Source organism: Phaseolus vulgaris, chromosome 11, assembly GCF_051622355.1.
Source record: "Phaseolus vulgaris cultivar YP4 chromosome 11, ASM5162235v1, whole genome shotgun sequence".
Classification (NCBI taxonomy): Eukaryota; Viridiplantae; Streptophyta; class Magnoliopsida; order Fabales; family Fabaceae; genus Phaseolus; species Phaseolus vulgaris.
This window is the reverse complement of record NC_143508.1, coordinates 649,977-669,134: the sequence shown is the minus strand read 5'-3', so window position 1 is coordinate 669,134 and position 19,158 is coordinate 649,977. Positions and strand designations below refer to the sequence as shown.

General features: G+C 32.2%; 4 protein-coding genes, 1 long non-coding RNA gene, 2 other non-coding genes and 2 pseudogenes across 9 annotated transcripts; 6 read left to right on the top strand and 3 right to left on the bottom strand.

Moving 5' to 3' along the window:
- Window positions 1-1,834: 1,834 nt before the first annotated feature.
- On the bottom strand, window positions 1,835-2,666 carry LOC137821547 (zinc finger protein ZAT3). Its single transcript, XM_068626195.2, has one exon. The coding sequence runs from the start codon at window positions 2,516-2,518 to the stop codon at window positions 1,835-1,837; it is 684 nt and encodes a 227-aa protein (XP_068482296.2). The 5' UTR covers window positions 2,519-2,666.
- A 1,177-nt stretch (window positions 2,667-3,843) lies between these two features.
- On the top strand, window positions 3,844-6,531 carry LOC137829041 (uncharacterized). The gene is made up of 6 exons (XM_068635839.2): window positions 3,844-3,946; window positions 5,301-5,350; window positions 5,460-5,478; window positions 5,885-5,968; window positions 6,055-6,159; window positions 6,234-6,531. Exons 2-6 carry the CDS (start codon window positions 5,346-5,348, stop codon window positions 6,348-6,350), a joined length of 330 nt encoding a protein of 109 aa, XP_068491940.1. The 5' UTR covers window positions 3,844-3,946; window positions 5,301-5,345; the 3' UTR covers window positions 6,351-6,531.
- On the top strand, window positions 4,288-4,376 carry LOC137811686 (small nucleolar RNA Z159/U59; annotated as a pseudogene).
- On the top strand, window positions 4,591-4,674 carry LOC137811671 (small nucleolar RNA Z159/U59). Its single transcript, XR_011081114.1, has one exon. It is a non-coding gene; the product is annotated as a small nucleolar RNA Z159/U59 (small nucleolar RNA).
- LOC137811663 (small nucleolar RNA Z159/U59) lies at window positions 4,894-4,977 on the top strand. Its single transcript, XR_011081112.2, has one exon. It is a non-coding gene; the product is annotated as a small nucleolar RNA Z159/U59 (small nucleolar RNA).
- Window positions 5,106-5,182, top strand: LOC137811681 (small nucleolar RNA Z159/U59; annotated as a pseudogene).
- Window positions 6,532-8,490: 1,959 nt separating the features above from the next.
- On the top strand, window positions 8,491-10,549 carry LOC137821531 (two-component response regulator ORR21). Its single transcript, XM_090297246.1, has 5 exons — window positions 8,491-8,620; window positions 8,702-8,860; window positions 8,937-9,302; window positions 9,410-9,486; window positions 10,136-10,549. Exons 1-5 carry the CDS (start codon window positions 8,491-8,493, stop codon window positions 10,547-10,549), a joined length of 1,146 nt encoding a protein of 381 aa, XP_090153372.1.
- Window positions 10,550-11,160: 611 nt separating this feature from the next.
- Window positions 11,161-12,483, bottom strand: LOC150022939 (uncharacterized). Of its 3 annotated transcripts, none has more exons than XR_016517419.1 (3): window positions 12,336-12,483; window positions 11,606-12,129; window positions 11,161-11,440 (listed from the first exon to the last, which is right to left on the bottom strand). It is a non-coding gene; the product is annotated as an uncharacterized LOC150022939 (long non-coding RNA). The 3 variants fall into 3 exon arrangements; XR_016517418.1 differs by having other exon boundaries at window positions 12,028-12,129; XR_016517420.1 differs by having other exon boundaries at window positions 11,606-12,123.
- Window positions 12,484-13,911: 1,428 nt separating this feature from the next.
- LOC137821525 (uncharacterized) lies at window positions 13,912-17,163 on the bottom strand. Its single transcript, XM_068626156.2, has 2 exons — window positions 14,556-17,163; window positions 13,912-14,464 (listed from the first exon to the last, which is right to left on the bottom strand). The coding sequence occupies exons 1-2, from the start codon at window positions 17,113-17,115 to the stop codon at window positions 14,154-14,156; spliced, it is 2,871 nt and encodes a 956-aa protein (XP_068482257.2). The 5' UTR covers window positions 17,116-17,163; the 3' UTR covers window positions 13,912-14,153.
- Between the last annotated feature and the right edge of the window lie 1,995 nt (window positions 17,164-19,158).

The following is a 19,158-nucleotide window of genomic DNA, read 5'->3' as shown; positions in this document are numbered from 1 at the left end:
TAAGTTTAGAAATAAATATATATAATAAAAGATAATTTTATAATTAAATAATATGAAATAATAGTATTAAAAGTTGTAATGTGATTGTATAAAAATTATAATATAAGTGAAGAATTTTCATGACACTTATCGTTTGTTGGAGGTGACATAATTCTCATTCTCTTCTCCTTTACTGGTTTAACTTTTTCTTTTTCTTTTATCCTTGTTTAATATCGTGTTGATCCTTCCATTGCTTCCATCAAAAGGATTTAATGATGGCTTGAAGTTGTTAGATTATTCCCAATCTTATGTAGTTCGTGATATTATGAACTATAATGGATAGAAGATATTCCATCATTCAAGTAGGTTCTTCCATTGAAAAAGTATTTTACACATGTTCTTTTATGTAGACTAAACATATATTTTGAATTTCATATTCACCTAATATCATATTGATTTAAGATATTTTACATAAAGAAACACATGTATATATAGTCAAATTTGCAAAATCTTCATCCACCTTTTTATCTTAAGTCAAATTGAATGTCCCCAATAAGATGATCCTTTATGGACTTCTTACTGTGTTATTCACAGATCTTATATATACCAACATAACATATAAGTAACTATACACCTAATTATAATGGAAAGAGAAATAATTTTTTTCTTAAAATAAAATAATTTTTAAATTGTATTGGTCAAATACAATTTGTAGTGGTGAGAATAACATTTTCAATTTGTGTAGTTGTGAGAATAACATTTTCCTATACCAAAAACCCTTTTAAGAGATAGGCATAAGAACTATGAACAGTAACAAAACAATTACTATGAACAGAAACAAAGCAATCAGAATCAAGAAAAAACTATCTCAACACTTTGAGGGTCTACTACTAGCTAGAACATAAGTATAATCTTATGTTCAATCCTTACTTTGCAAACTGGATCCTTTTCAAACATCTTTAATCATTGAAAGACAAAAATTAAAAGAATATTTAAAAGGGTTGAAAGTGAAAGGTTGGTTAGTTAAAGTTCTCAAAGGTATATTGATTATAGACCAAAAGTAGTGACATAAACAATACTTTACTGCAACTAAAAAATGACATAGAAGTTACTTATTTGTAAGAGCAATGATATATGGACAACTTGCTCCACAGTACCACTCTTCATTTATGATATAAAGAAAATGTATTTTTATCATTTTATATAAAAGTTAAAATTTTAGGTAAAGAAAGAGAGTTGTATATGGAGCAAGATTGTCATTTTATGATTTTCCTATTTGTAATCATTGACTGATTGAACTAATATACAATAAGTTGTTTCCTTATCATCCAAGCCTAACAGTAGTGGTTCGATGTGAGAGAACATCTTTTAAAATTGTACTAAGATCTGGTATCAATAACATGACACACTACTTAAAATAAGAAGAATCTTAAGAGAACATTCTTAAGTAAAACTCACTAGCAATTATTATTTCATAAACTGGTGCAAGTTTTAGGCAGAAAAGGGTTGTTGTGGTGCAAGTTTTAGATGTAGACTTGTGCAAGTTGTGAAAGTCTCTTGCAGGTTTATCTTTTTATAATCACATTTCTCGTAATGACAACCTTATCCGGTATACAACTCTCTTTCTTTACCTGACAAAAATACCCATTTTTTACATCATAAATGAAGAATTGTATAGTGGACCAAGTTGTTGATATATCATGCTATTTAGAATCTATTGTCCCACCCCACTTCACCTCTATCATGAAGGGTGCTTGGAAGATAAGCATAAGCATAGCAACTTCTTAGGTATATATCCATTATATAATCATGTCACAGTTTGATACAAACCATATGAATTTGAAGAGAAAAGAGACTAGAGTCCCAACCTCAAATCGAGAGTGAGAGGAGGAGAGTTCAAGTCTATGGAGGACTTGGGTGAGTGAAGAAGAAGAAGGTTATCACCTTTCTGATTCTCCCAATGGCACCTCTTGTGCCCACCAAGTGCTTGCCCTGTGGAGAACACCCTCATGCATATGCTGCACTTGTGTCCATCACCACCACTCATGTTCACATTCTCCTCATCACACTTCCCACTACTTCCTATGCTTAACCCTATGCCTATGCCTGCATTACCAGTGTTTGCAAAACACCCCTTCACGTTCTTGTGACTCGCACGGTGCCCTCCCAGAGCCTGGTGCGATCCGAACACCCTGTTGCAACTCGAGCACTCGAACTGCCACTGATGAAACTCTTCCTCTTTCTCTTTCCCTTTCTCTCTCTCTTTGTTCGAATTGGCAAGTAGAAGCAAACATGCAGCGACCTCGTGGTCTTCCTGGGTCATTATCATGGTGTGTTGCTGCTGTTGTTGTGGATGCTGATGATGATGCTGCTGCTGATGTCTTCTTGCATTGGGGGGAGGGTTGATCCCTCTCCAGTGACGCTCTGGGTGGCACCGCATGTGGCCGAAGAGGGCCTTCCAAGACCAGAACTTCTTGCCGCACTCCGTGCAGGGACGTGGGTCGGAGGGTCTCTTCCCGTTCCACCCCTCCTCTTCCATTGACAGTGTTCAAGTTTCTTATGTGCTTCTTCACCGCCGCAGTGAGAATTGAAGGAAATGCAAAACCTTTTCCAACGGAGTCTCCTTGCCTTATGTATCTATCTACACATGCAGACGGTTACTGTAACTTCCATGTAGCAGTTTCTCATGTTTATCAAAACCTTATTTTGAAAGGTTTGTTTCTTTCACACCGCTTGCCAAATAACTCCCACTTCACAAGGGACACGTGGCAGGCATATTTTGTTTATAATCACAAAAGTTATTTTTTATGAGCCTACACTTATCTTAAATGACGTGTCGGTGTCAGACACACGTGTCAGTGTCGATACTCGTACGACACTTATCGATGAAGTGTTCAATTAAAAAAAAAATATTTGTTGAATTTTTTAAAATTCTAGCATGATTCTAATACATTTTTAAAAGGTATTAATACAACAATTTTCTAAAAACTCTAAGTTTATTGTATAATTTTTTATTATGATTATAAAAATAAGGAACAACCAGTCATGAAAAATATCTTCATGATCTCAAAATAATCTGAATATACTTTTACACATAAATATTTATTTTTAATTTATATAATTCAAAATTATATAATATATAGATCGTGTCCCCGTATCCTACATTTTAGAGATTATACGTATTTCCATATCTATATCCGTATCGTGTGAGTTACATAGGTTACTTCTATAACTATAAGTTCATCAATAAAATTTTAAAAATGGTTTCATTTTGCAATTAATAATAATATTATTTTAATACTTTTTTTATATAATTTAATTATAAGTTTATCTTTTATTATATTTTTTCTCCCTAAAACTATCACATCAAAGTTCAAAAAATTCTTACACACCTTATAAGTGAGAGTATTTTCAGCTGGGAAAAAGTTTTATTAACACTGGTTCATCCAAATCTATCTACTACTGAATTAAATATACTACTATTTATACTATTTACTAATGGACCTAGATCCATTATTTTTTCATCACTTCAAATTAAATCCATTTATTTAACTTTTCCTAATTAAACTTTATTTTATAATTCTGTTCTTAACAATTAATTAATTAGTTTATTATATCTATGTGAAAAGACATAGAATGCATAATTTATCTTTAATATATTTACTATTGATTGAAATTGATTGGAACTACCAATTTAGGTAGAGTGTGTTTATTAAGACAGTTGGGAAGAAAAGAAAACGTGGGGGTGCGCTAGTATAAAAGGAAGTGTAAATAGTAACCACCAAAAAAGACTTATCCAGTTAAAGCGGGCCCAAAGAAAATGGGCTTACACAACTGTGTTTGGTTTTGAACTGAAACCCTCCCCCCAAAAATAGAGGGAATAAATAAAGTTAGGGTTTAACGCTTTCAGTATGAAGTAACTGACTCCACTCTCCATTTTCACATTCAGATCTTATTCTTAATCAAGGTATGCTGTTTTTGCTTCTCCTCTTCGTTTCTTCGAGATTCGTGCTTCTGTGTCTGAATGCGTTCTACTATGTGTATTTCTGTAATTGATTCAGCTGAAATCATCGTTTTTGTAACCGTTCGTGTTTCATCATTCTATTTGTTTCATCGTTTCATTTTTCTGTACATTTATCTGCCGTAGCTTCTAGGGCTTTTGAAAAATCATTTGTCAATTTTTTCAAGGTTTGTGCTGAAATTTTCTCTCGAAGCAGCACCTGGTGTTTGCATTTTTTCTTTAATTTTATGACTTTTTTTCTCTTTCTGCTGTTATCTCAATTTGATGTCGATTTAGCTAGTAAGAGTTTCCCTGAGGATGATGAGAAAAAATAACATTCTTTCTTCCGAGTTTTCCATGGTGAATATTAATATACGGAGACCTGAACTGAAGACACTTTCTTATTGTGTATGACTTCATTTTTCCTCTCTGACCCGTCCAGGAGGATTATCTTCTGTTCACAATATCCAGTTGTTTTAATCAAACCTGATAATGGAATTTAGTTTATTGTTTGCTCACAAGTATCATATATGAATCAACCCTTTTAGTTGCATACACATTGTGGTGCAATTTTGAAGTGCGTGCGCGTTGAATGTGAGTTCATGTTATTGGCCTCCGAGGATGATGAAAAGTATAACTTTCGTTCTACTGAGTTTTCTATGCGGAAAATGTATGGAGACCTGAACTGAGGAGGTTTTCTAATGTTTTTTTCTCTCGATATTTCGTATCAGACCCGTTGAGGGTGAACTGTCTTTCGTGCACATTCTGCAGTTGTTTTTAATTAAACCTGGTAGCAGAGGACAAATTGTTGTTTTTCTCCCAGTTTCATTTATGGACTGTATATTTTCTTGTATGTATATTGCTTATCCTGTAATCTTTGAGTCTGTTGTTCCATATTTGAAAACAGTCAATTAGCCTCTGATGATGATGAAATTTTTTACTTTCGTTCTTCTGAATTTTCTATGTGGAAAATATATGGAGACCTGAACTGAAGAGGCTTTCTAATGTTTGTTGTCTAATATATGTTCTCAATATTCGGATGTTTCTGTAATGTTAAAGAGAATAGTTTTTTGTTAGCAATTTTCAGTTCAGTAATCTGCTTTGATAGTTGAAATCAACCAAATTAGTCTCTGAGGATGATCATAAAATATATTTTCCGAGTTGTTCATGAGGAAAACATATGGAGACCTGAACTGAAGAGGCTTGCTAATGCTTTTTATTGTTATTTCGTTACAGTATTTCTTATTCTCTGCTATTTATTTTATGTTTATGTTACCATTTTAATTAATCATTTGATTTATATATTTTTCTCTTATTTTAGTTTTGACTTCATTTGAAGAGTTTCTTATCTGCCATTCCTTCCAAAATGAGGTAATGGTTCTCTAATTATCATCATCATTATTACTATGGATTTTTATTACATTTTTTCTCAATTGCTAACAATTTCTGTTTTCTTTTCCTTTTTTCTTCTCTTCTCAAGCCGGCCAATGGAGGAAGATGTAAGTTCTTTTAATCATGCATGTTTGGCTATATGGCTGTATGATCCTTGAAATCTCAAGTTGTTTTGTTCTCTATATTTCTCTGCAAGGAAATGTTTTGCTTTGATTGCATTTATTTCACTAATTATGTGTATGGGAATTGAATATCTGTGATGATGATTAGCTCATGATAACCTTTCAATTTTGTTTGATAATGATAAGTTGGATTTCTTGTTAACTAGTAAAATGATAATCTGTTGCATTTTGAAGCTTCAAATTTAATAGCCATGTTTCCTTAGTATTGTATTACTTGTGATGTTAATATGGATCAAACAATGTCTTCTGTGCTAAAATTATTTTGCCTGTTCCTTTTCATTTTTGCAAGAAATTGACTTTCATGATGTGGCTAACATACCTTTTTTTACAGACTGCGGCGGCTAAGAATGAGGAAGAAGAGTTCAACACTGGACCACTATCTGTACTAATGATGAGCGTTAAAAATAATACCCAGGTAAATGTTTATTTTTAAATATTATGTACTATTTTCTGAGGCATTCCTACTAGTTTATTCTTTCTAACTCAACTTTACTTATGTAGGTATTGATAAATTGTCGGAACAACAAAAAGCTTTTGGGTCGAGTAAGAGCTTTTGATAGGCACTGCAACATGGTTCTTGAAAATGTGAGGGAGATGTGGACTGAGGTATGGTTTTTCTTTTAAAAGATAACTTCCATTGCATTTGTTACACAAGAGCTAATTGATCTGTGTACAATCAGGTGCCCAAGACTGGTAAAGGAAAGAAAAAGGCCCAGCCAGTGAACAAGGATAGATTCATCAGCAAAATGTTCCTCCGTGGAGATTCTGTCATCATTGTTCTTAGGAACCCCAAATGAGATTCTGCAATCATCTTGTAGAAGGGGATGATGATTCTGTAGTATTTGCCATTTTCTCACATCTTAAAATTCTTGACAACCATATGTATAGACATTCTGCTGGCCATTCAAATTTATTTGTTGAGACATTGGCAGAGGAAGTCCCTCAACATTTATACCAATTTCCTGATCTTTTATGTAACCTATTAATGTCTGCATCTAATGTTTTGTATGGAATACTTTTAAAATGTATAGCTATTTTTTTCTCCTTATTTTCTCATAATCTGGAAACATTGCGTAATTATGCTGTATTGTTTTATTGATTATCATCGATATTCTCAATATATTTTCCAAGTATATGTTTTGTTTAAATTTGTTTTTAAGAATGCGGTCTTTTTAAATTTTTTTATTGTTGAATATTTTAAAATTTCTCATTGAATAAAATTTTAAATATTTATTATGATTTTTGTTATCTAAGATTACTTGTATAATTTGCGTACATTATAAGATTTATTGCGGGAACAATTTATTGAGCGGGACAAAGTAAATTATTTTTGACAGAAATTTAGCTGAAATTATGTACAATCATTAATTATTCCTGTATTATAATATATATATATATATATTCATAACATTTATGTGATCATAATAAATGTTTATCAAAAGTATTAATATTGTTTATTTTTTATTTCGCTATTAAGACTTCTAATTTAAATTTATATTGAGCGAGTTGAAAAAGTATATTAAAGGAGTTGAATCCTTGATTATTGAGTGTAGAATTTTTTATATTCCTTTGTGAAAATATATATATTAGATTAAATATTGTGTTCATAACAATGGTTAAGTGTAAGTAATTATTGATTTTTTGAAGTGCAATTAATGAGAAATTTAAATATTTGTAATAATAATGACGGTAGTAGATAGTAATAATAATAAAATAATAATTATTATTATTGATGCACAATTAAAATCAGTCAAATATAATATTTTTAACTCGTATTTTATAATAATAATAATAATAATAGAAATATTAATAATAGTAGTAATAATAATTAAAATAGTTATAATAATAATAGAAACAGGGCTTCGTTATAGAAGGAAAGTTTTGAGTGACAACCATAGTTACCATACTTCAATGATTATGGCCATGCCATCAAATGCATCCATTCTTCATTCTTCTCCATTATACTTATATTTTAAATATTTGTATTAGATTTTTTTTTTTTCAACTAAATGTATAGACGTTTTGTAAAAATAAGACCCAGTTAATTTTGTCAAAAATATAGTTTGATTTGAGCTAATGTAGACTAAATTATAGGTTATATAATGCTTAATACTTGAATAAATAAAGAGATAAAAACATAAAAAAGAAGTTAGAAATTGTGCTACATGCATAAATTTCTTGTATATAAATTTTTTAACGTTGTAATGTTCTTAGTTTCTTTTAATATTTTACTTAAATCACTCTTGACTTTCTAGTTTTAAATTAATTTATATTATTGATATAGATTATTTAACTACTTTGCCAATTATAGCTGGTGAATCTTATTACTCACCATTACTTCACTCATGCCTTTGTTTTTGTTAGGAACAATTTCTATATTTATTTTATTAATATTCTAAATATGTCAGGTTTATCTTATTTAATAAAAGTATATTGTTAAGAAAATATTGTCACAATAATATAAAGATCTGTTTTTCTATATATTAAATCGGTAGCTGTATAATTTTCTTTAACTTTAATTCAAATTTCATCTAAACCTAAATCCCATATCTAAAAGGTATATTTTTCTTTAACTTTAGTTAAAATTTGATCAAAATCTTGTTTTCTTTTGTGAAAATCTAAAATGGGTACTTTAAAATCATAATATATGGTCATTCAATCAATCCAAATCCATATTCATTAAATTTATAGGTACCATTACTGATTGATTGTATAATAAGTTACTCTTTTTTTACTTGATTTTCCAATAAAATAATTTTTAATATTTTAATCTCATTTAGATCGTTAATCCATTAATAAATTTTTTAATTACCCAGTTTCCCTATTTCCTCAATTAACTACTATGTAACAAATATTAAAGCAGTGCTAGACTATGCAAAACTGTGTCATTCTAACCCTCACATGTTTTCTTCACTTTTCTAGACATTAAAGAACAAAATGGCCACAGTTTCTTCGGATGATAAGATTTTTTGTCAATTTACATCAAATCTAAGGGTTCTTGCCATTGACACTGACCCTTCAGTTCTTGAATTCATCAAGAAAATCTGCAATGAATGTGGCTATGAAGGTTAGATATACAATGTTTAATTGCAAACTATTTCTTGAAGAAAGATTCATATTCTTTTGTTTGGTTCATGATATTTTTAAGGTTGTGCTGCAGTTATGACATGCACAGAATCGTTACGTGCTGCTGAAATCTTCAGGGACAGAAAAGTGAGTTTTAATTTGGTGCTGATGGAGGTTCATATGCCAAACATGGATGGATATGAGTTCCTTGTGAACCAGAAAATGGATGTTCATGTCATCAGTATGTAGAACTAGTCAATCTCCATGTTTTCACTTCAATCTTGAACTTGTTTTGCTGATAAAGTTTGGTTTTGCAGTGATGTCTTCTGATGGTGATAAGAAATCTGTGATGAAGGCTGTTAAACTTGGAGCTTGTGATTATTGGATCAAGCCTTTGCATGAGGATCGAATCAAGAATATGTGGACACATATTGTTAGGAAGTCCTTGAGTGAGAACGAGATGCAGAAAAACATTGTTGGCAACTTGGAAGATGATGGTGATGATCAGAGAAGAGTGATCAGTGATGATTCTACATTTGTTTTTTCTTCCACTGTTGAAATTCCAAGAGAAGTTGATAATGTTGGTGAATCTGAGAACTGTGGCAGAAAAAAGGCTCGAATAGTGTGGACATCAGAACTGCATCGTAAATTTGTTGAAGTTGTGGATCAAATTGGACCTGCTAGTATGATTCTTTAACCATTCTTTTGTTATTCTGGATTTGATGCAGTTCATGTATGAGATATGTATAATCTGACAGTTTTTTTTTGTTCCTTGATTATTATCTTTTAGATGTTGTGCCAAACAAAATTCTTGAACTCATGAATGTTCCTGGTTTGACAAGAAACAATGTTGCTAGTCATTTGCAGGTTAGTTTTTTACATTCATTTCATTTTACATACTTGCACTTGTTCAAAAGTAGATTAATTTATAGTTTGATTGAAGGCTAATCATCAAATGAGTAAAATTTGAAAAACTTATCGAATTAGATTAGCCATATCAAGTTGACACGATTAGGAAGAAGTTGAGTTATCATTCATCAATCAAAGAGAGGATCGATTCTTTGTTGAGATCCTTCCTTTCTTCAAACGGAACGAACAGAGATAGAATCAGAACGATTCTTTAAAAACCTTTCTGGATATTCCTCAATATGCCGACTATTCATGGAACGTGAGAAGCAGATGAATAATCATATGCTTCCGAAAGAAATCGAAGAATTTCTTGGGAATCCTGCAAGAGCCACTCGTTCTTTTTTTCTCATGTATTTGAATTAAAATCATAGGAAGGTGACATGATTTTAGTGAGATCGAATTTAACCAAAAACTTGTGTCAACTTTATTATTAGTTAAAAACTCATCCCGATAATTTCTTAAAATTTATCCATTTAGATAATTAACCTACAAAATTAACTTATTTTAGTAAAACAACCTAATGGTTCATTATTAGTAATGTTATTGTTTTTTTAATGAATAATAATTAACATTACTTTGTGAATGTGATTGCAACATTGTTCTGCAGAAATATAGAAATGTTTTGAAGGCAAGATCTGATAAAGAAACAGATAGTCAACAACAACTGCTACAGAATGAGGTTTCAAGGACTATAACATCTACAAGAGCAGATCTTTATCCTGGTATCACAGGTTTGGTCCCAAAAATAGAGCACCAATCTCTCTCAAACATGCAACAGGGTAACCATTTTCATGCAGAACAAGGTCTGGTTTTGGCACATGGTTACCCTTTCACTACCTATTCCAACACTGTTATTCCCCAGAATTTTCCACACTCCATTGGGACTCTGAATGATGCATCTACACATGGAGTATGGTCTTCATATAATCCAGTGTTTGCTGAGAATCAAGCTATGCTGCAGAGAAACAATGACACATTGCAGCAGCAGCAACAGCAACAACAAATGCATTCTACTTTGTAATTTTTATTGTTTAAATTTCAAAACTATACCTTTTTTATTTTTTTTGTTTCAATTACTTGAGAGTTTATTAATATGTGATTATGTGATGGATGTGGTGAGGTGTAAATGGAATATACATTTTAGTCTTAATGTTTTTTTCACAATTATATGAGTAATTTAAACTTCTAAATAACCTTTTTTATGTCTTATATGCTAAATGTATAAACATGAGTGAGAAGTAAGTGGTTTTGTTTTTATCAGCACAAATGGCTATCTTTTTTCACACTTTTATTTTTTTATTATTTTTATTTTTTTATCTAGCATTCTTTTGTTTTTATTTCTACATGTACCACAATTTTAAAAGTGAAAAAAACTTAATAAATTATAAAAATTAATAATTTTAATTTTAAATGCATTAAAAAAATAAATATTTTAATGTTTAAAATAGTTATTAATGAATAAAGAAATGAGTTTTTACGAAATAAAAAAAAGTAATAAATTAAAAATGTTTAGTTTAATTTTTTTAGAATGAAGAAAATAAAAAGTTAAATCCTAAAACAACATAAAAGTTGAATATATAAACATAAATTAATATTTATTTTTATTATTATTGATGATGTAATCATGTTAATTTTAAGTAAAAGCAAAAGCATTGGAATATGCACAATCAAACTTTGTAAACTTCTTCTCTTATTCTGCTCTTGTCTTTGAGTTCCGTTGATAAGGTCAAGACCGACCAACAAACTTTATTTATTCAAATCCAAATTCATTGTTTGTGGTCATAGAGAGGGCTCTCCTACGGAAATCATAGCTTTCGTCCCATAGATCAAACTATACGGGTTTCTTGCATGGTGGATTGGGGCGTACATCGACAAGCCTATAAGGCTTCGAGAAGCTCCTCGATCCACTTACCTGTTAATTTATAAAGTTGAATTAAGTTTAAAGTTTACTTTTTAATAATTTCACTATTTAGCTATTTGTTTAAAAATTAAAACAAACAAAAGGAAAAATTAATTATTTCTCTCAATTTTGAGAAATTTTAGGGGGCATGCCTAAAAAAACTATAAAGAAAAATACTTTTTTTCATCGTATATTCGGTCCTTCATCAATGTTCTTGCACCAAACAAAGTTGAAAAAGATTGTTTTCCTGAAATTACATAGAAATAAAAAAAAATCATTTAAAATTTGAAATATTGTCCAAGCAAATGAAGTGTTGACACCTAAGAATGAACAGATCTTTGACATTTATTGAATCTCCCGAATCTTGTTACACAGTGGTGTCAGAAACCTTATTACATCTTTACTTGGGAGACAGTGTGCTGTTTAATAAAATTAAGAGACAAAAGCTTACAATATAAGGATTAAGTTTGAGCTTATCTGAAATCAGAGAAATTGCATGAACAAAAATTATATATATTTTGTATCTTTCTGTGCTTCATCCAGAGAAGTGGAACACATTGAAGATCACAGATAATTGTGGCATTCTGGATCATTCTTACTAATTCGGTGAATCTCGAAGGAAGCCTCCCATCGCTTTTTGGTGCTTTTTCTGTTACAAACTATTCCAAGGAGTTTCCTACCCTCACTCATTTCACCTGATCCTACAACATATAAAACTAATCATTTTCTTATATCCGAATTTCGAATTTATAGGTAAATGTTATCTACGACAGTTTTACATATAATTTTTTTTTATATATAATCTGTATGTGAATACGAATTTATTGTCTTGTATAGGTAATATCAGTTTTTTCTTTTAGTGGTGTGTGTAAATTGAGAAAAGGTAGAGAGATTGTTCATGACTTACCAGCATTCTGTTCAGAAGCAGCAGAAGCAAGAACAAGATTGTTTGTTGCTGATACTGATTTGGTAGAAAAAATGAAGATGAAAGAGAGAAAGAAAAGGAGGCAAATATTGGTTTTAGAAGCCATGAAGGTTCCTTGGCATGCTTTGCTTTGCTTTGATACCTTTTTTATAATGCATAAATGGTGCTCTTTGCTTTGCTTTTCAACTATATTTTTTTATAAATCTTCCATGTTTACCACTTCAGTGTGTTAGACACTTTTCAACTATATTACACTTTTTGACTGTCAATTTTTCTTGTGTCAGTGTTGGGCATTAGGCTATTTCCCCGTTGTAGACTTGGTCAATAATCTTTTTGTGCAAGAAAATTTTCAATCATAAATAAATTTTAAATTTAATTCGTGTACTGGTACGATCGGACAATCGTCGGTCAGGACTCAGACTGAGTCACCACCTAGACCATCGCGGGAGAGTTGCGTGACCGATCAACCTTTGACGCTGAATCAAGGGTTGACCAAGTCAGTAAGATTAACCTGTGGTTAAGAGTTGTTTAGTTTAATTCCAAACACGAGTCAATCCCTTAATTAGACTTATCAATGAAGACCCATTAAGGTAATATAAATAGTACACATTTCAAGGAGAAAGGTACGTCATTATCTATTGTACTCTGATATCTGAGTGCTAACACCCCGGCTGACTTAGGGTGTTGGAGTGCCTTTTGCAAATACCGTTCCCACCTGGGGAACCAGGCGACCGAGAAGAGAAAGGTGCAATAAAGAGTCTGAAGCATTGCAAACCGACAAAAGGTGGAAGCAGGAGCAATCATTCTCCAGGTACCAAACAACAATTCAATTATAAAGTTAATATAAATTAAAGTTTATACTCATTATATATATTATAAAATATTTATGATGTACGGGTAGGATTTCAAAAATAAGTTCTGTAAAGTTTTAATGTATTTGATACATAGTATGTTTTATGTTACCAAGACTTAGTTAATAATAAATTACTTTTTCATTTTAATAATAAATAATCTACTTATATATCTTCAAATATTTACAATCACCTCCTTTTGTTATTAAATAGGTTTTTGAAAGACTTATATAAAAAATGTTAATACATATGAGTTAATATTAATAAATTAACATTGAAGACTTTTCAATATATATGAGTTAATCATGAAATTTTATTTTACTTTTTATATGGGTATGATTGTATTACATCACTTAAAAAATTTTGTTCTTTAATGCAAAAATCTTATGATACTATATTTTAATTTTTCAAAATTTTAAAAATATTTTTTTATATATTTTATTTAGAATCCAAAGTATTATTAAACTCTAAAACTTTAAATTACATATCCCATTAGTATATTTTATTAAAAAATGTGTTGTAAGATTCCAACATTAAGTTCATGCATTGGAAATGCCGTAAAAATCTCTATAAATTATGAACAAAAGATACGTTAGATTCATTCAAATCATTTTCATCTCATTACAACGATTCGGTTGAAGGTGTAAAAGAAAGTAATTATGAACAAGTCAATTCAACCTTAAATATCTTATCTAGAAAATTACATATAGAGTAAACTTTTTCATTTCTTTAATTTTTTGGGGGATATTTCCTTCATAGTTTAATCCAAAACTTACAAACCAAACTATAGTTTAATCCACACACTCTCTCTGCATATTCTTCTGAAACTTGTTTAACAAACTAAAACTTCACCTGATACAAGCCACTGATATTCAAAGCACAACTCACATATAAAACCACTCTAATTTATACTAAGTTGTTTCTTCAATCTCCATAGATAGAAAAGAACTTATATTTCTGCAGTTCCCATTTGAAGCAATTGAACTATGGTTCGCATAGTTGGTCGAGATTGAGGATTTGTGTTCAAACATGAAAGAGCAATGTTGGCAATCAAATCCACTTGCTTCAAAACATGCTTCTTGGAAGGAGCCAAAACACGAGGGTCTAAAATCTCTTTCATATTTACCTTCTGTTCATCACTACAACTTTGCATGTAGGAAACAAGCTCACCAGGGTGCTTCCCCGTAAGAACCTCCAAAACCAAAACACCAAAGCTGAACACATCACATTTCTCAGTCACTGCCATTGTGTAAGCTAGCTCTGCACCACACTCAATATTAGTCCATTTTTCCAACAAGAACACTAGAAAGTTTCAAAATGTACTAAACAAAAAAGAGTTAGCCAAATTCACCTGGAGCAGCATAACCATATGTGCCTGCAAATGATGTCCAAATAGGAGAATCCGGCTTCAGAAACCTTGCAGTTCCAAAATCTGAGACATAAGCTGAAAGATCGAAGGACAGCAAAATGTTCTTGCTTGATATGTCTCTGTGAATTAAAGGTGAAGCACATTCATGATGCATGTAGGACAAAGCGCTTGCTACACTCTTGATAATATCAACCCTTTTGTGCCAATTCAGTTTCAATGCTCCCTTGTCATCTCTCAGCATCTCAGCTAAGTTGCCACCCTCCATGTACTCATAAATCAGAAAGGTGTGCATCCCTTGAGAGCAAAATCCATAAAGCTTCACAATGTTTCTGTGGCGTGTTTCTGTCATGATTTCTACCTCATTCTCAAAGGATTTTATTCTCTCCATGTCTAAGTTCTCTGAATCACACTTAAACTTTTTCACAGCAAATACTTCACCTCCTGACATCTCAGCTTTGTAAACTTTTCCCAGTGCTCCTTCCCCAATGCAATATTGGCTGTCAAAGTTCTTGGTAGCTTCAATTATGTCTCTATACACAACTCTCCCATTGAAGAACCAAATTGAAAATGGATTCGGTCTACTGAACGAGTTTCTTTGACTTGGAGCTCTTGATTTTCTCTTGTAGATAAAGAAAAAAATCCCAACTAACACCAGAGAAATAAAAAAAGCACCTCCCAGGGAAGCCCCAATAAGGATCACAACCTTGTTTTTGTTACTTGATCCACCATCACCAGGTTTAGTGAGAGAGACATTACAGGGTTGCAAACCTTGAATATTCCCACATAGATCTTTGTTGTTGCTCAAATCCAGGGGATAAGAAGAGTTGAATATGCCACCATTGGGAACTGGACCCTCCAAATTATTGTTGGAGAGGTTGATGACTGACAAACTCAGCAGTTCACCAAGGGAGTGAGGGATTGAACCTGACAGATTGTTGTGAGAGATGTTCAAGGTTATCAAATTTGAAAGCCTCCCAAGATCACTTGGAATATCTCCTGAAAGTGAATTGTAACTCAAATCCAAAAAATATTGTAAATCTGCCAGGTTTCCAATTTGGTAGGGGATTGTGCCATTAAACTTGTTCTTGCTTAGATTTAAATTCTGCAAGTTGGAGAGCTCCCCTATCTGATTGGGGATTGGTCCCAGTAGCATGTTCATAGAAAGGTCTAAGGATCGCAAATTAGAAAGCTTTCCAATTTCTGCTGGTACCATGCCAGAGAATTTGTTTTCACTCAAATTTAATTCATACAAGGTTGAGTTTCCTATCTGTGGAGGAATCTCTCCTGATAGTTGGTTGGAGGATAGATCAAGCTCTTGTAGTTGTTCCAACTGAAAAATCTCACTTGGAATGTTGCCACTTACTCCATTCCCAGCCATGCTCAGATATTGCAAGTTTTTGCAGGCACCCCAATTTGCAGTGAGGTTACCTTCCACCCTGTTATAGCTGAAGTCCATGTAAGTGAGGTTGGGATAAACTCCAAAATCCTGATCAGCAAAACCTGTGAGCATGTTGTATTCAAGTCGAACCCTGTACAAGGAAGGACAGTCTCTGAGGCTTCTTGGAATTGGGCCAGTGAAGCTATTAAAGGCTGCACTAAAATTTACAAGTTTCCCACTTTTGCACACCTGTGGTGGTAATTCACCAACGAAGTTGTTCTCAGCAAGATGCAACACAATCAAGGAAGACAAGTTTCCAAATTCTTGGGGAACACTACCATTTAATTTGTTGGAGAAAAGGCGCACATCGGTTAGATTGGTTAGTTTACCAATACTTGGAGGTATTGGACCTGAGAGTTGGTTTTGAGGCATTCTAAGAATGCTTAAATGTGTGCAGTTTCCTAGAGATGAGGGAATAGGACCATGGAAGTAGTTTCCATCTAGAGCTAGCAGAGTCAAGTTTCTAATGTTCCCTATTTCATTTGGGATTGTTCCACCTAGCAAGGTGTCTTGGAAAAGAAGGTTCCTGATACCAATGAGACCAGTTTTGGGGGTGTGAGATCCATCAGGAAAAAGGGTAGGGTCTAATACCCCTGATATATTATTTCTTGAAACATCAAGCTCAAAAACTTGAGTCAGATTGGCAATGGAAAGAGGCAGAGTGCCAATGAGATAGTTTTGGGAAAGGTCAAGAAACTGGAGGTTTGAGAGCACCCCAATGTTTTGTGGTATGAAGTCACTGAGGCTGTTTACTTTGAGGTCAAGACGAAGAAGGTTTGGAAAAACAGAAAAGTTGAGATTGTGAAGGGTACCTGCAAGTCCAGTATAAGCCAAGTTGATTATAGTGACAGTGCCTTGGGAATCACAGGTGATACCTCGCCATGAACATGGAGTTCGAGTTGTCGCAGTGGAGTTGATGACCCAGGAATCCAGAATTGGTTGGTGAGGTAGACTTTGTTTCCACCTAAGAAGTGCATCAGCTTGAGTGAGTCCTGAAGTGGCTTCACACATAGCCAGCAAAAGCAGCAACGTAGTGACATAACACATACTGTTATTCATTGTAATGTTGTGAAAGTGTTTATTTTTGTTTTGGAATAGTTGCATTTGATCACTCCCATCATATAAATAGCCATTAACATCATTTTTCTCTTGCTTTTTGTCATACATGATTATCATTTACCTGGTGTTTCATGAAAATATTAATGACGTTTGTTTGGTCCCTCCAGCAAGTGGCACCCCCGAAGACTTTGTGGCGTAGTTGACAATATATGAGAACAAGAACATGTTTATCGTTCTGCAGAGAAAATTGTGGACGAAAATGTAGTGTGTCTCCCTCCACCAACCTTCATCTTCAACGGGCTTTTGAAGAGAAAACAAAGCCACCAAAACTGACTTCCACCAACACTGTGTTTGCATGCATATCCACGTTCCGCATGTCTCGTAGTACTCACTTCGTTATCACTTCTACTATTTTCTTCTCTTATATATCACTTTCACACACTACTTAAAAAAAACACATATTACACAGTATACTTATATAGTGTATCCATATTACAAATATACTTATACAGTGGACGAAGTGGATGCAGATAATACTGGTTGTACTGTTGATACGTGGGTGATTTGTTGCTTCCTTGCTCCTCATTCTAAATTTTCTTTCTTTATTATTATTATTGGTGTTGGATGAGGATTGAACTGAAAAAGATACTCTAACGATCAAGTAAGTACTCAGTATACAGTGTATATGTTAACTTATTTTTAGGGAGGTTTCCTGATTTATCGAGTCCCAATTTTTAGAGAGTTCTTGCAACTGCCTGAACTGTTATAATGTGTCTTCAACTGGTCGGTCAGTCACCGATGTCGAGTAATATGGCTTGTCCAGTATTGACCAGTGTACACACTGATTTTAGGAGACATATTACATCGATTCTACTACCGATGTATGTAAAATATAAATCACATATAATATCGGTTTTAAAAACCGAGGTAAAATACCAAAATTTGAGTAAAATAATTTAAATATATAGCATCCATGACATATTATATCGTTGGTTAGTGTCAAATTAAAAAAAAAAATTATTTTAAAAAGAACATATTACACCAGTTGCTCCTTACATGTCAAATATTTACAAAAGTACCACCACCTTTCTTCTCAATTAACCAACCTAATATGTTATGGTAGAATGAGATGTCAGGAAACACAGTGCAATCTCCCACTCAATGAGGTGAGGTTTGCACCCACTTATATATTATGAAAGGTTCTAATTTCTAGTCGATGTGGGATCTCCAACACATCCCTCACGCTGAGACTGTCAACTCGCTAGAACAGACTCAAAATAGTTCTGATACCATATTAAGAAATGAACTTTAAGCCTAATTCACCCACTTATATACTATGAAAGACTCTAATATCTTGTCAACGTGGGATCTTCAACCATTAATTTCCTTACTTTACTCTCTCAACTTCTTCTACCATAAAATATGCATTCTTAATATCATCACCACATGACATTTTTAAAGCAAATTAATAAGTTGGTGAGTATGATTTTTAAGATGTCGTGTCATACGTGATTGCGACTATACTCCTGTTGCTATCTACATGTAACAATTTTTTAAAAAAAAAAATATATATATATATATATATATATATATATATATATATATTCTGGTAAAATAAAAAGATATGACAAATCAAGTAATGTCATTTTAATAATAATATACATCAAATACAGCACATAAACGAGATAGTCAATTACTATTAAGGTATATTTTTTATCACTATATATACTAACCACATTCAAGTCGGAAAATCATTTTTCAAGTGTTTTTTAAATGAGAACTAAAAATATGAAAAGAACACAAAAATAGAAAGCGCCACCCGATGAATGATCATCAACTATTTAACAGTAGCAAATAATATCTATACCATATACAAATATAATATATAGTATTTTTTATTGTCTTTATTAAATCTTAATATACTGCATCAAACTTGTCTGAATGTTATTTTTTAAATATTTTAATATTTTTAATATACATACTTGTAATTAAAACACAAGTGAAAGTTGATAAATATAAAAAAAAATTAATTGGTTAGTGTTAAACTACTGTCTATTAAATAATCATAATACATCTATCGACTTTACC

Bases quoted from the DNA above. Each gene is read 5' to 3' on its own strand.
- LOC137829041 (XM_068635839.2), top strand. The intron at 5,969-6,054 runs GTAAATGTTTAT...TTACTTATGTAG, and splicing joins GCGTTAAAAATAATACCCAG to GTATTGATAAATTGTCGGAA. The intron at 6,160-6,233 runs GTATGGTTTTTC...GTGTACAATCAG, and splicing joins TGAGGGAGATGTGGACTGAG to GTGCCCAAGACTGGTAAAGG.
- LOC137821531 (XM_090297246.1), top strand. From the start codon at position 8,491: ATGGCCACAGTTTCTTCGGATGATAAGATTTTTTGTCAATTTACATCA. The intron at 8,861-8,936 runs GTATGTAGAACT...TTGGTTTTGCAG, and splicing joins AATGGATGTTCATGTCATCA to TGATGTCTTCTGATGGTGAT. The intron at 9,303-9,409 runs GTATGATTCTTT...ATTATCTTTTAG, and splicing joins GGATCAAATTGGACCTGCTA to ATGTTGTGCCAAACAAAATT.
- LOC137821525 (XM_068626156.2), bottom strand. From the start codon at position 17,115: ATGCAACTATTCCAAAACAAAAATAAACACTTTCACAACATTACAATG. The intron at 14,465-14,555 runs GTGAATTTGGCT...AGTGTGGTGCAG, and splicing joins ATATGGTTATGCTGCTCCAG to AGCTAGCTTACACAATGGCA.
- LOC137821547 (XM_068626195.2), bottom strand. From the start codon at position 2,518: ATGGAAGAGGAGGGGTGGAACGGGAAGAGACCCTCCGACCCACGTCCC.